Source organism: Anomalospiza imberbis, chromosome 5 (genome assembly GCF_031753505.1).
Source record: "Anomalospiza imberbis isolate Cuckoo-Finch-1a 21T00152 chromosome 5, ASM3175350v1, whole genome shotgun sequence".
NCBI classification, from domain to species: Eukaryota; Metazoa; Chordata; class Aves; order Passeriformes; family Viduidae; genus Anomalospiza; species Anomalospiza imberbis.
The window spans coordinates 27,576,737-27,592,130 of record NC_089685.1 but is presented as its reverse complement, the minus strand read 5'-3'; the positions used below and the strand labels follow the sequence as shown (position 1 = coordinate 27,592,130).

The following is a 15,394-nucleotide window of genomic DNA, read 5'->3' as shown; positions in this document are numbered from 1 at the left end:
TTAGGATCTGATTCTGTGATTTTTAAATCATCTAATACAGTCCCTAAAATGGCGTCAAGAAAATACCTGTATTCTTTACAGGGAATAAAAATGGCATCAAGAAAATACCTGTATTCTTTACAGGGAACTTCTAACTGGGTGTGGACACATTCCGTTTTTTTTTCTGTATGTGTGCATGCACATGCTCACTATTTTTCACTACCATGGATCACAGAAACAGCTTTAAGTCTGAGTTTCCTCACATATTTAAGTATGTTAAATAATAATTTATTTCATTTAGCGCATTCAATAGTAATTTGCATTTTATAGATGAGTATCTGTAATCAATACACAGATGAATTTGTGGCTTACTGTTTCATTCTGTGCCTTCAAACCAAATAAATTCATCTGTCATCTTGATTTCTCTTCAAAAACATGATATATATATTACCTTTGACATCAAACTTTGGTTTTTTCTGCTAAACTTCACTTACATTCTGAAGTTATTTTTTATTATCATGATTAGGGAGGAACCTTCTACCATAAAAATCAGTCCCTTGGCACCATCTATGTATGATCTTCTGTCACTGTAGCTATGTAGTAATGATTTTCTCATTTCTTGTATCATCTGTTGTTCTAAGAAACATTTGTGCTCTGCTCAAAGGTTTAGAAATGCTGTAATACTGACATTGTGAACTATTGCTTGTTTTTCTGTAACACTTTTGTAATTTTATGTTCTACAGCAGAAATTCAAGAATTAACATGAAAAGAGCTATCTTAGGCAAGTCCACTCTTTTCCATAAATAAATAGAGGAAAAGATGAGCACAGAGGTTGTTTTATAAACCATTTACAATTGTTTATAACGTCAGCATTGGATTTCAAAATTAGGCATGTGATCTTTAAAGACAGTACTTTACACAACAGCATTAGAAGTAGAAGGGTGTCAGAGGTCAGACAAGTTCTTCTTCCAGGGCAGAGCTAAAAAATAGGAGTTCTTCAGACTGGGGAACAATGACATAGAAAAAAGTTGATCTATTTTGGGAAAGAAAAAGGGAACATCTTGAAACAGTACTCAGGTGTCAGAACTCCTACAGAAATGCTATCATACTATTTGTCTCTAGGGGAGTAAACCCAGACCTGGATTCACAACAGCTATTGTTCTAAACCTTGAAAGCAAGAAGACAATAAGGCAAGATGGCTTGTCTGTGTGAAACTTTAAATCCTAGACATCTTCACTGCGATGAGAAAGGGTAGATGCAGTTGAGTGCACAGCTGACTACTTGCCACCATCTACCATGATATCTTGTTTTAGTAACAATAAAGACATATGCTTAGAGATGAGAGCACAGCTCTAGCACATACACCTGGATGAAGGTGTAAAACACCGACATTGAGCCTTCTGTGGTCTGATTTGTTGACCTTCACAGCAGTGATTGCAGACCAGAGGTTAATGCTAAAATTAAGGTTAGCTGTAGCAGTTATTGTATAATTTAAGCAAAAAGAAGGCTGCAGTGCTGTATCTCTATAAAGCTATTTGAGCATGTCTGCGTCAGATTAGAAAATTAACTGTATTCAATAATTTTCTAATCTGTTGTTTACTGTTGTGGAGAAAGGGTTTATGAGCTTCAGTGTGTTTGTTTTTACAAATACAGTCTGAAAAGGTGACTTACCTTCTAAAGAAGCTCTTTATTCTCATTTCTTTTTAGGTAACTTGGGAGAAAAGCTGTCCAGAAACTGTCATAAAAAAGTACATACTTCTGAGCACCTAATTAGAAGTTTTCTTTGCTGCTTTAAACAGGCTTTGGCTCTGCTTTGTGCAGTTTCATATTCCTTCATTATCTTCCCTTAGAATGCCTCTGGCTGCATCCCTCATCCTTCAGGCTCTGGAGAAAGACTCAGCTGCTGTCCGGAGGATCCATGTTTCTCAAGGAACATGACTTCCACAGTTCTGGTGAGAACACCTCCTTGTGCTCTGCAGTGATTTGAGGCTGCCAGCACATATTCCATGCCCCCTGAATGAGGTTTGCTTTCATAGAGTCACAGATAGCCCTTCTCTGAAAAAGCATGGCAGCACAGGCTCATATTGGGACCAATTAGGTTTCACCAACACCACCAGCAAAGTGCCCTTTCACACAATAGAGAAATAAATTTGGAGTAGCAGCCTGCCTATCCCCATGTCACCCCATGGTTACAAGGAAATTAATACAAGTGGTTTGTAGGGTTAGCAGAGCAGGACCTATGCTGATCCTTTGGGTTGTTCAGGAAACACACTCCTTTCCACACACATCTGAGAACCTGATCTAACACCCCTCAGCCCAGGGCTGAATCTGGCTTGGAAACTATGTTGTCTCTGTACAGTAGATTTCTTTGGGACAGAAGGCTGGCATGGGAGTCTTCTTTTGAGGAACTGTCCCAGGCAGAAAGGAGAAGGCTTGGCACCATCTCCTTGCTAAGAATAGCTGCCTATTTCACAAACATCCCTTTATGTCAGCTGGGCACTTGATAGCAGGTCTGTCAGGGATGCTTTCCATAGCAAAGGTTACTAGAACAAGGTACTTGCTGTCAGACGGATTTTATTTCTTCTGGAGACTCCACACCTCTGAAATGCTTTTGCAATGGGGAACTTACCATTGAAACCTTCTGCAGAGGGACCTCTTGACACTGTTAGTCTCTCACAATGCCTTCAGGGTTTGGCATTCTAAGCCCAACTGGAAACCAGACATTTCAAGTATTCTGGGGACCTGAGAACTTGTCCTTTCCAGTGCTTTTAGTGACTTTGAGCTGACTGTGAACTATTGTGACCATGGTGTATTGTTTTCTGAGGCCTGGCTGCAAGAGCTTCTTCTTTACAAGGAGCTATTGTGAGGGAGAAAAGCAAAGGCATTGTGTCCTCGATGGTAATAATGAACTAAGTCTTCTTCCTCATTATCCCCAGATAGAAAGAGAATTATCTTGTTCTGTGTGCTTTGACTTTTTAAAGGCCTGACTGGTCAGAAAGACCACTAATATGAAGTGTCTCCAACTCCAGTGTGAAAGGGGAGTATCCGTTGAATGCCCACTTGCTGCCCATGTCCAGCAGCTGCAGTGTCCCGTGCCAGCAGGGCCATTTGCAGGATAACCAAGCTCCCATGCAGCTTGCATGACAAACTGCATGGTTATTGGATGACAGCTCCCATAACAAACTGCGTGGTTATGATGCTGCTTTCTGGGCATGCCACAGGGACAGCACCTCACACCAGTGACCATCTCATACTGAAAAAAGACAGCAGGAATCCCTCAGTCATGATCTAACACATGCTGGACATATGCAGTTCAGGAAACCAATCTCTTTTTTAAGTGTTTCTTTTAAGTGAAATTATGATGCACCTACTGTAAATGTATTGGTTTGAAAAGAGGCTGCACTATACTAAGCCCTGCAAAATGGATGAGGAAAAGCTTTCCATTTCTCTCTATCTGAAGTAGATGCACTCTACAGACCATGCATAAAATATACAGGAACAACATCATGCTGGAAGTATTTTGTCCTTTTTCTTTACTATCTCAAATATACACAACAATTTATGTATATGTATATGTATATGTATATGTATATGTATATGTATATATGAACCCATGCAATAGACAGCTGTCCCATGCAATAAACAGAGCACATTTGCTTCCTGACAATTTCATCTAAGCTTTCCTTACTAATTTGCAGCTCTTCCCAATGATTTCTGACATATCTAGTGCAAATTATTTAAAACTTATTCTGCTATAGAAATATTATTGTCTTTCCTAATGTATTCATAACCAGATTGTTTAGACCTGCTTGGAATGGACACAGTGCTCAAGTTTGGAAGTTATGGCATACTTATGTCTTAGTAGATTCCATAAAGAAATGCTCCGAAGTCAGATTTAGCAGTGTCAATGATTTTGCCCTTTGACTCCTCATATTAAACAGTACCTGAAATACCTACCCTTCCTTGTAGGACAATATAGATATTCCCTACTCAACTTGTAAACTCTCCAACATTTCTGCTTCTTTTTTCTTGGCAATATAGGTCCTGTTGTCCCATTGTTACAAGTTTTCTGACTTTTTGACTCTCTTGCCTGAAAATACATTCAAATGAGGTATACAAAATCACAGGACCATACTTCTGGTTTCCACAGAGCAGCCAGTGAGGAAGCATGGAACAGCACCTTTTGTTGAAATGACGCCTGGGAGACATGCCAGATTTTTAAGGAGTTACTTTTTGGGATTTGCTATCCAAATTTTGAGACATCCTAGAAAACCATTTCCCTGTGGTATTAGTGTGATGATTATTACATCATTCAATTAGAAAATAATGGTGTAAGAACAAAAATCTGTCCCCTTTCCAGTTTCCAAGGTCTTTAAAAAGAAAAAAAGAACTTTTAAATGCTAACAGCATAACTTTGCTGAACTCAGCACTGCAGTTCAAAGATATTCATTCTTTCCAGTTTGTTTCTGTGGTTTTAAATAAAAATGTTATATTACAGTTTCTTCCTGAAAGGTAAAGATATCATGATGCTCCTGTGTACTTTTTATGCTATTGCAACTATATGAGGAAATAGCTGTTAATGATATTGATATGAGAAAACAATAAATAAAATGAAATCATAAATAAAAAGCAAAATTGAACTGTTTCCATAAATTAAACATGCATTACCAGGGATATAAGTAATACAGGATTTCAGTGCTTAATTTTTACAGTATATTGAAAATTGATAATGGCTCCCCCTTACTGAAAGCTGCCAACTTTATTAAAAGAAATAATAGAACTGTTCTTGTTAAATCTTGAAGAAAGAACAATTTAAATAATTATGAGTATCTGCAAACAGTGAAGGCCATCAGCAGAGTATTGGACCAGGTGGCACACTGGAATTAATGGGCACATACCAAAAGCAGACACAACTGCAGGTATGGGAATGAGGAGGCTGAGCAGCGAGCAGGGGAACTGGGGGGAAGCACCTCCTTGAGTTTACACCCCAGTGATGTGCAGCTGGAGCAAGGAAAGAGCTTACTCATCTTGTTCCTGCAGAGTTTGAGGAAGAAGCATTTGGCATCCTTATTTTTCTTCATAAATGAATATGATTGCACCAAGAATATATCTTACTTCTAGCAGCAAACTGTCTTTCAAACAGAACAGTTCTGCAAGGTCTGAAAATCTGACTCACTGTTTAAGCAACAGTGTGAAAAAACCCAAACAATTGGGTTTTCTGTCTTGCCTTATGTAGTCGAATGCAAAAGTCTATGGGTTTGTATCACAGCTGGCCTGGGGTGCAGTCCTTAAGCTGAAAGAGGAAGCCTTAATACACCCTCCTCTGCAACAGATTATGTTTGTATTTAATCCCTGTCATTCTGAGAACAATCTTGTAATGGAAGAAAACCAGCACTGTTTGTTGACCCAGCAGAATATAAGTATTTTACTCTCTGATGAAAAATTAATGTGACCACTAGTAAGTACATACCAGATTTTTCTTTCACCTGTCATGTGTGTTGCATTACTTCAACCTGTATCAGCTCCCTTTACGAGCTCAGCAAGAAAAGTGAAAGAAATGAAATAGAAGTAATGGATCTAATTATCTATTAGAACTAAAGAGAAGAAGCTGTTAGACATTTCCACAAGCCTATGGATTCTGCTGTACATGAGGAGTCAGCAAGTTCTCACCTGCCGCAGAGGTTAAAGGGATTCAGTTGGCCATGGATAATGGTAGGCACAATGCATTACAGAACCCCATTCAGGTCGATTTCTAAAATTTACATTAAATTAGTTTATTTTGCTCTTCCAATACTGTGTAGCCATTCTGTAACACTGCTCCTCAGGGGTTTAGCACCTTTTACTCTCTGGTTAAATTTACTTTTCACATTTGAGGACTTTTGGTATTATGTAAGTGTTGTCCCTTAGCCTATCTTTTCCTTCTTGGAAGTATTTTTAAACAGCAGCAGGTTCCCTCCTTCTAGCCCTGTTTTGTTGGATGAAACAAACCACACTCTCCTTCCCTTGGCAGCCCTTCTTGGCATCTGTTTTAGTCTGAATATCTTTCCCTAATAGCACTGACCAAAACTATAATTATAGTCAACTGTGGCTGCCTGCAGCTTGTGCAATAGAATCAGTATCTTCATTTCACTGCTGGAACGGACACTGACAGGAAGTATATTAAAGTGATCATACTTCAACTTAAAAGTTTTATTTTCTTTCCTTTGGTAATGAAAGCTCCTTCAATTAACATCTCCTTCTGCACAGATAATTAGAAACTTAGAGGTAACCTAAGAGGGCATCTAAGAAAACCTAAGTGGCTTTTCTCTTTCTGCCTTTGCATAAAGGAAGATTATTTTATGCCTATTCCTTTTAATTTCCTAGTCTGGACTCTTTCTTTCATCCTTTCAAAATCAGAGCAAAGCCAATTCGTCAATTTTGGAAATTTGACATTTTCACCTTCTCAATTAAAGCCTAAACTCATCACAGAACCATAGAAAGGCTTGGGTTAGAAGAGACCTTAAAGATCATCTTTAAGATCATCCCCATTGCTGCAGGCAGGGACACCAATAAAGTCCCTGATTTTATTTCCAGGATACAGGCACATTTTCAAATGGTAACACTCATCTGATCAGACAAACCTTGTACTTGTCTCTGAATGCACAAGTTACCTAGAATGCTTATCTACTTACTGTCTTCTTGTGATTGCTTATTCTAGATTCAAAACTCACACTCATGTAATTTTTCTCAGGTTTGCTCACATTTTCCTGGCTGGGGAATTCTCTGGTGCAGTGATACAGTTATTTTAGTAGATGTGACTGCTGAGTCAATTTCAGTTTTTTAACTGGATAGCCCCACAGCATTCCCAAGGGTACTTTTTCAAAGCAGGATTCCTTTAACGTGATGTTCTGCAGTAAAGTATTCCTTTTCCCATTGTTAACATTTTTATTCAGAGGCACTTTTTTCACTCTAGTCTATTCTCGTCTTTTCTCAAATCCATGCTGCACTGAAATAATATTGTTCAAAATGCTCATGATCCCTCCTAGATTCATCTCCGAAGAGAATTATCATGTTCTTCAGTTCATCACACTGATCAGTTAAAAGCTGCTTATATTTGACCCAGTGCTAGCTCCCCTGCTCCTTATCAATAAACCCCTTTAATTTAAAATTCTGTTTCCTAATTTAGTGAGATCTCATTCTGCTACAGTTCTTATTCCATTTTCTGCTGGTAAGGTATCATGCAGTATTCCACAGCCAATGCCTCAAACTTCCTGAAAATAATTTTACTTTATATAGAGTGCTGTAGGAACACATCCATAGTAGTTAGGATTTCTGGCAAATTGCTAATTTTTTCTGAAATAACTAAAAGCTAATTACAGCTCAAGTGAAACACCTACTGCATCTCCACATTTTAAAATAGTTTAGAGAGGAGAACAAACTCCTTATTAGTGCCAGTGCAGCACTTGCAAGTTAATTTGAACGCATTCAATACAAGCACCTTGTGAATTTATGTACACAGAGGCCTAAAAAAGTCTGAATTAATTACCCTATAGCTCAACTCAACTCCATATGTACTTTTAAAAGCCACACTTAGGAAAAATATTGCTACAGCAATAACAAGGAGGGGAAAAAGGAGTGAACAAAGATATGACAGCAGCTTCCAGCAAAAACAGTATTGTCATGAATCCAGATCTTATCCTATTTGAAATAAAATCCCCAGAACACGAGGTTTTATTTCTATAAAAATTAAATGGAAATGTTACCACTTTGTTCACCGAAGTTACATGTTTCCTTAGATAATCCTTGCCCCAAAAAACTGTGACTGGAAACTTATGAATTCAGAATAATGCCTTTGATATCTCATGGATGATGCTGTGACTTTGCTCTTTGCCAGAGAAGTGTGCAATGTGTTTTATTACATCAAACTACCTGGTATTTTTTGTTTTGACTTATGGTGCAACACGGTTTAACTCTGTATAAAGCACCTCTATCAGAATAGTGCTGACGTGTCTTTTTTATATGCTTAAATCATCTCACACCTATGGGAAAGGTTTGATCTCATCATTATTCTACTCAGTTCTTAGTAATTGGAATGCAAAAGGGAGGCTGTATAAATGAAAGCTGGATTATGATCATAAATCTCTGCCTTGTGTGGCAAACACAAGGGAGAGAACAGAGGATGAAAAGGATGAATATCTGAGTAAAATGACACAGGTCAAAATTAAAAATATATCAAATTAAGAAAAAAACCCCATCCCAATCAAGCGTTTTCTTGCACAGTCAAGAATATGATATAGCACCTCCAACGATGTCAGCTGTCTGCCTCGTAGTTCCTTTCTGAACTGAAGCCTAATAACATTTTCAATGTTTTAAAACAAGTACAGAACGTGACTATCATAATAAATGTTATTTTTAGTAGATAATGCAATGGCAGGTGATTAGTTCCAAACAGCAAAGTGACAAATGCACTGATTTTGGTGAAATTGGATGCTGTAGCTACTGCACAGAACTTACATTTTATCCAGTCAATATTCTCATGCACTGTAGCTGTCTACTACAAGACAAACATTCCCCCAGGCACCTGGCAAATAATCTTATTAACAGGTATGTGCCAACATGTGACAGCAGCTGTGTCTACCTCAAATTTCACTGCACTGTTTTGAAGAACTGCCACATACCTTCCTGTGTTTGAGACACTGGGTTGTCGCAGCTCACAGCGTTCCTCATGGCATATGCAGGAAGTATGCCCAAAGGAATGGGCAATAGGACTGGACTAAGTTCTAAACGTTAACTTCACAGCCCTGACATAATTTCAGGAGAATGCATACATGAAAGTTGGAAGACAAAAGGAAATTTATATAATTTGATGTTGCAACTCCTAATTTTCTTCTTGACTAGAACTACACTTCAAGTCTGGTACCTGCAACTTAAGTTTCTCTGTGAAACTTTCTCATTCATATAAACTATTTCAAGATTTTATTTCCTTTATCCTGTAACTGGACTAGCTGCTCACGTTAAGTTTTGGGGCTTGGGATTACTTTTAAATAATGAGTTAAGCAATCTGAAATTATTCCCATAAAAACAATAAGCAGAAAGTTCTAAAAATACCAGTTAATGTTGATAATTTAATAGGCCATTTATAGTCATCCAGACATTTTACTCAATACTGTTATATACAAAATCCGCTAAAATAAAAAAACAAATTTAAATGTTATCTTTTAGATGCAAAAGTGCAATTAACACAGGCAGAGTTTTTGCAAGAATATTACATTTCTATTAAATTTACTGTGTACATAAGAGCCCAACAGATATACTGCCTACACTGAAGTGAATGAGGATCCTTTTTTGTTAACTTTGAATAAGCCTGGTCGTTGATAAATGAAGGTTTTCTGCCACAATCATAGCACATACATCCAAAAATGCATTGCACAATTGTTTCCATAATTTTCAGTTTTACCTGAAAACTTTAACTTTAGAAATTAAAGTAGAGCAACAGTAAGATTCTTTAAGTTCCAACAATAATTAACACCATAAAACCTTGTAACCAGTGTGCACAAAAGAACCATCCTGAATGGCTTTCCCCAGAATTCTGACAGCTTTCCAAAGATGTTATTTACCCTGAATCAACATTCTTCCTTTACTACTGTAAAAATGGATTTTCTGGAACAAGATTTACATTTATCTTTCATGCATTACTTATTCACAATTTGGAAAGAAATGGCAAGCCTTCATACATGTCAGCCTTTAATCTTAACCAGTCCTGAAACCTCTGCAAAGGTGATTTTTCTTGTGTTAATATTTTTGCAGCTTTTCTCAGTTTTTCTTCATTTCGTTCTAAATAACGAATTCCATCTGTCTGCAGCTGATTGAGTTTCTCTTTACGACTTTCATCCAGAGGTATGTCTTCATTCATCAGAGGGTTAAATCTGAAATAAGTATCTGGAGGTAACAGTGCATCCAGCATGGTGTGAACTTCTGTATTAAAAACAAATGAAGAAAACAGTTAAATTCACATGAGAGAGTCGAACAGTCCTGCAAGTGATCTGAACAACAACTACTCTGGAATGACACAGTAAGAGTAAATATTTGCTGCTTTGCTGAGTAAACATTTTTCTACCACTGCCTCATCGAAACCCCTTTCTCATTAGAAGACTTGTAAATGTCCCTGTAGCTCTGTTTACTCTGGAAAAGATCCATCTTTTATTCCAAGACAACTTCACTGGTATGACAATTAAGTAAGCTTTGCAGCTATCTAGATTTTTAATTACATTCCATTCCTTAAACAAGTAAGAGCATATCCTGAAGAGTAGGAATGTAACCTTCATATTCCCATTTCAGGATACCTGTGATTTGTTACACTTGGTACTAACAGAAGAAGGTATTATGAAAACAACAGGTACATTCTTCTGAAATTTCAAAATAAAAATATGTAGAATTAAAGCTTTATTTTGTTTACAACTATTAATAATTTTTTAATAGATTACTACAGATTTGAGGCTTGAATTTAATATGCATTTAATTTAAAATATTCAAGTTAAATTATACAACTTCAATTAACTAGTAAAATAAAAAACTGTGTAACACATTTATATCTTCTTTTTTATAACCTGTTTCTTTCTCCCTTTAGATCTTTTTGTTGGCTCACTTAAAATTCCATTTCTATCACTTCCTTCAGCATTCATTCTATCTTCTTTGTATTCTTACCATGTTCCTCCATTCTTTTAAACATCTATTGTCACATAAAAAGTTTAAAGTGAAAAAAATATCAGGGATAAGATCAAAGCAAAAGATTCTTGTAAATCTGAAATAATCTTGGCTTGGCCTCTCCTCCTGCAAATTACTCAGCTACGTCTGTTCTTGTCTCACCACATCCAGTCTTTCTTGTCCTATTTAATACTCTCCCTTTTTTCCTTTGTAATACAAGTTCCCCTTTGCTCAAATCTACTCTCCTCTCTTTTCATTTCTTTTCCTTTGGTCTCCACAATTAACTTTCCTTTCTTCCTCTTCCCTTCAAATTTCTTGCCTCATTTTTCAGTTGCAATGAAACTTTCTGATAGAAAGTGGACAGCACATATCCCCTTCCCACTATTCCTACTGCCTTTCCACAGCTGTGTAAAAAACCAAAAGGCAATACAAAATCTAGTTTTTTTCCTACTATTGACAGTCAGCTGACAGAGACTATACAGCAAGGAATCTAGACCATAATAGCATTTCTTGTTCCCTGCCTTTTTGCACTATCAGTTTCCTTTATAATGGGAGGGGGGGGATGATCTGTGTATCAATATTTCCTGTTTACAAAAATAAAACAGATGTAAACTGCTAGTGACAGAGTTAAAATGTTTTTCCATCTAGGAACCAAATTTATTTTAGAGAACACATGCTTGGCTCTTCCTGACAGCAATGAAAATCATCAGCACTGGAAGGTACAGTATAGTCCTTGGAAAAGAACAAGTATAAAAGCATATATAAAGAAGATCAGAAATCAAATAGTTTTTCTCAAGCTGTTGAAAATCAATGTTTTATATTAACAACTAAGCATTTCTGTGTTATGGGAAAAACAAATAAAATGTAAGAAAATATGATTTTTAAATGAATTCATGAATATGCCTTTTATCCTGAAGCTCAAGTAAAAAGATTTATCCTCCAGAAAACACATAATACTGGGACTAAAACTATACACAGTAAGTTACAAAGACACATGCTTTAATTGAGTTTCATGGGGCTGGTAGAGAGGAGAAGAGGAAAGACAAAAGGTTGAAGATTGTTCTCTGAATTGGAACTATAATTCTAAGAAACATAAATAAAATTGAAGACACTCACAGTACAAGTGTATCTTAAGACACCAACCTTCTGTATCAGTTGCACTGTTGATAACATTCGTCAGTTTGGCTTTCAGACTGGTGTGTGTGACATTGGTCTTTACCTCACTTTCATATCGACCAGTGCCCAGCGAAATCAGACACTGCAATGGAACATTGGGCCAGAGACACTTGCACTCATGAACTGCCAGTGCAGAAGGATTATTTAGGAGCAGACCTCCATCCTGTAAATTAACAAGAAATAAAAATATTGGTACTATGCATAACATATGGTCACAAAAGAAACTGCAACTACAAGTTAAACTATCATAGCCCTAATATACAAAACCAATTAAAACCCGTAAGCATTGATTTCCAACTTTTGTGAAATTGAATTGAATCTGTTTGTATGATACAGCAGCTTCCTAGCTTGGCCTCCCAGGCACTATCAGAGCAGCTGCTGGGTCTGTGCTCAGCTCTGATGCATTATATACAAGTGGTAGGCTGAAACAACAACGTTCACTGGAATATCTAGAGAAGTTATGACTTCATTTTGAAGACCTTTTCAGTAAGACAGATACACATATTGACAATTTCCTAATCAAAAATCTGCCCCTTGAAATGCTTATTAGTTATATTACATGGAAATTTTCTGTAACAAAATTCAAACCGCTACTTGCAGATTCCAATACAAATTAAAAAAGAAAAATCACACGAGCTAAGCTTGGCCAAAACTTACTTTGTAAACACAGCCATTACACAGGATGCTACAGCTTTGATTTAAGAGTTGGAGAGTCATTTAGGTTGGAAAGAACTTACTGAGCTCATCTGGTGCAACCACCCTGCTCACACAGGGTCAGGTACAGCATGCTGCCCAAGACCATGTCCAGCTGGGTTTTCAGTATCTCCACAAATGGAGACTCCAAAATCCCTGTGGGCAACCTGTTCCAGTGTTTGACCACCCTCACAGTAAAATATTTTTCCTGTGTTCAGATGAAATTTCTTATGTTTGCATTTACACCATTGTCTCTTGTCCTACCAGTGGGCACTACTGAGAAGACCACAGCTTCCTCATCTTCTTTCCCTCCCATTCTTGATTGGTACACATCTCCTCCCTGAGTCTTCTCTTCTCTAGGCTGAATAGTCTCAGCTGACTCAGTCTCTCCTCACAGGAGAGTAGTCCTTTAATCATCTTTGTGGCCCTGAACTGGACTAACTCCAATAGACTCTTGTCTCTATTATACTGGGAAACTGGAGACAGCATTCCAGATGTGGCCTCAGCAGTGCAGAGAGGAAGGACCATCCCCCATGACCACTGGCAGCACTGCTGCTAATGCAGCCCAGGATGCTGTTGGCCCTTTTTACTCTAAGTGGGCATCACTCATGTTGACATTTTTGTCCACCAGCACCCCAAGGTCCTTCTGCCAGCTGCTTTACAACTCAGCAAAAAAGAGTTATATCTCTATATGCAGGGCTCTGCCTTCTGCCTTTTTCAACTTCATGAGAATTCTTCAGTCTGTTGAGGTCCCTTTGAGTGGCGACCCAACCATTCATGTACCAGTCATTTCTCCCATGTTTGTATCATCCATGGAATTCCTGCAGGTATACTCTGTCCAATCATCCAGATCAATAATGAAAACATTAAATAGAATTTGCCCCAGTATAGATCCCTAGGTACACCTCTAGTGTCTTGTTTCCAACTTGACTTTGTGACACTGATCTCAACTTAGGCTTAGTCATTCAGCTAGTTTGTATCCACCTCACTGTCTCTTTACCTAACCCACATTTTGTAAGCTTGTATTATGGCAGGTAAGTGTCAAAAGCTTTACAAAGTTGAGGCATCCAATGCCTTTTACTTGTCTACCAATTGCAGATGGCTGCCAGGGTTGCTCAATCATGAGTAAACTACTTTGTAAATACATGCTGACTACTTATGATCACCTTTTTGTTCTTCACGACTTTTTAAGTCCTTTTCTGGAGGACTTTCTCTATCATCTCCCAAGGGATTGTGGCTGAAGTCAACAAGCCTGAAGTTGCCCAGAGCTTTCTTCTTGCTATTCCTGAAGACATGAATGGTATCTGCTTTCCCAATAGCTATGATCATTTCAAAATAATCAAGTCACCTCACAATGGCATCAGCCAGCTCTACCAGCACTCACAGGTGCAACACGTCAGACCTTACAAATTTACATATGACCAGTTCATTTAACTGCTCCCCAACCTGGCTCTCCTCCCACCTCCTTGCACCAGACTTTTACTCTAGCTGCAGGGGCCTGGCATTTCTGAAAGCCATTTTTACTGGTATAGACTGAGACAAAGGCAGCCTTAAGCATCTTGGACTTTTCCAAATAATATGTCACAAGCTCTCTCGCCCCAGTCAGTAGCAGGCCCACTTTTTCCCTAGTCTTTTTGCTGTTTATGTACTTTTAGAATCTTTTGTTGTTGCCCTTTATATCCCTCTCCATGCTAGCTTTTGTTTTCCTAGCCCCACCTCTACAAGACTGGACAGGACATCGATACTTCTGGGTCACTTGTCCCTCCTACACCTTTTGTACACTTCCTTTTTATGTTGGAGTTCAGGTAGGACATCACTGCTCATCCCTGCCTGCCATCTTTGCTTGATTTCCTGCTTATTGGGGTGGTCCTTCGCTGAATTTGGAAGGAGTGATTACAGACTATCAGCCAGTTCTCCTGAACCCCTCTTCTCTTCAAGGTCATAGTCCCTGTGATTCTTCCAAGCAGAGCTCTGAAGAGGATGAGGTCTGCTTTCCTGAAATGCAGTGCTCTAGTCCTGCTTTTATCTCGTGCTTCCTCCCCTTAGGATCCTGACCTCCATTGTCTCACAGTCACTATAGCCAAGACTTTCTTGAACATTCATATCCCTGACCAGTTCTTTATTCTTCATAATCACCATGTCCAGCAAAGCACCTTTCCTTGTTGGTCCACCATCAACTAGGACAGCTGCTATCATCAATGTACTCAAAAGATCTGCTTGGTGGTTTGAACTCTCCTGTACTGTCCTTTCATCAGGTATCAGGATGATTCAAGGTCCTGTGAGGACCAGCCCTGGGGATATGAGGCTTCTTTAAGTTGTCTGAAGATCAGAATTCAGCCCAATACTACTAGGAACAAATGGTACTCTGGAATTGAGGAGAGACATCTTTTGCTAGCAACACGTTAGAAGTGTAAGTGATGAGGCTGGGATAAAATACTTCAGGACTAATAAGAATCAGTGTGAGTGACAGTAAGCCTGAGAAGCATTCAGACAAAGAGATTTTGATCCACTGCATCTCAAGAAGTACATTCAGCACTTCCTGGAAGTAAAACGACCTTCACCCCAACCAAGAAATAGATTAATTTGGAATTTGAATTAAACAGAGCTTTTTTTAACTGGGAACACCTTAAAACCAGCAGTTATCAAGGCAAAACTTAAGCTTGAGAACATTACCAATAGCAGAGATGAAAATAGCTGTATCCATTCAGAATCTATATAAACAAGTAAAATATAAAAGAAAGTGAATACTCACTACAAGAGGTATAATGCAAGCACTCCCTATATTCTAAAGTTCCCTGAATTCCCTATATCCCATATCTGACCATCACATTACTAGAACAATAAAGAAAAGCAACTCTACCCA

General features: G+C 38.1%; 1 protein-coding gene across 3 annotated transcripts in view; it reads right to left on the bottom strand.

Moving 5' to 3' along the window:
• Nucleotides 1-9,063: 9,063 nt before the first annotated feature.
• Nucleotides 9,064-15,394, bottom strand: part of PNPLA8 (patatin like phospholipase domain containing 8) — a 35,859-nt gene continuing 29,528 nt past the window's right edge. For all 3 annotated transcript variants that reach the window (XM_068189983.1, XM_068189981.1, XM_068189982.1), the window contains 2 exons: nucleotides 11,806-12,001; nucleotides 9,064-9,933 (listed from right to left, as the gene is read on the bottom strand). In XM_068189983.1, the coding sequence (XP_068046084.1) occupies nucleotides 9,659-9,933; nucleotides 11,806-12,001 (471 nt within the window). In that variant the 3' untranslated portion in view covers nucleotides 9,064-9,658. The remainder of the gene's footprint in view (nucleotides 9,934-11,805; nucleotides 12,002-15,394) is intronic.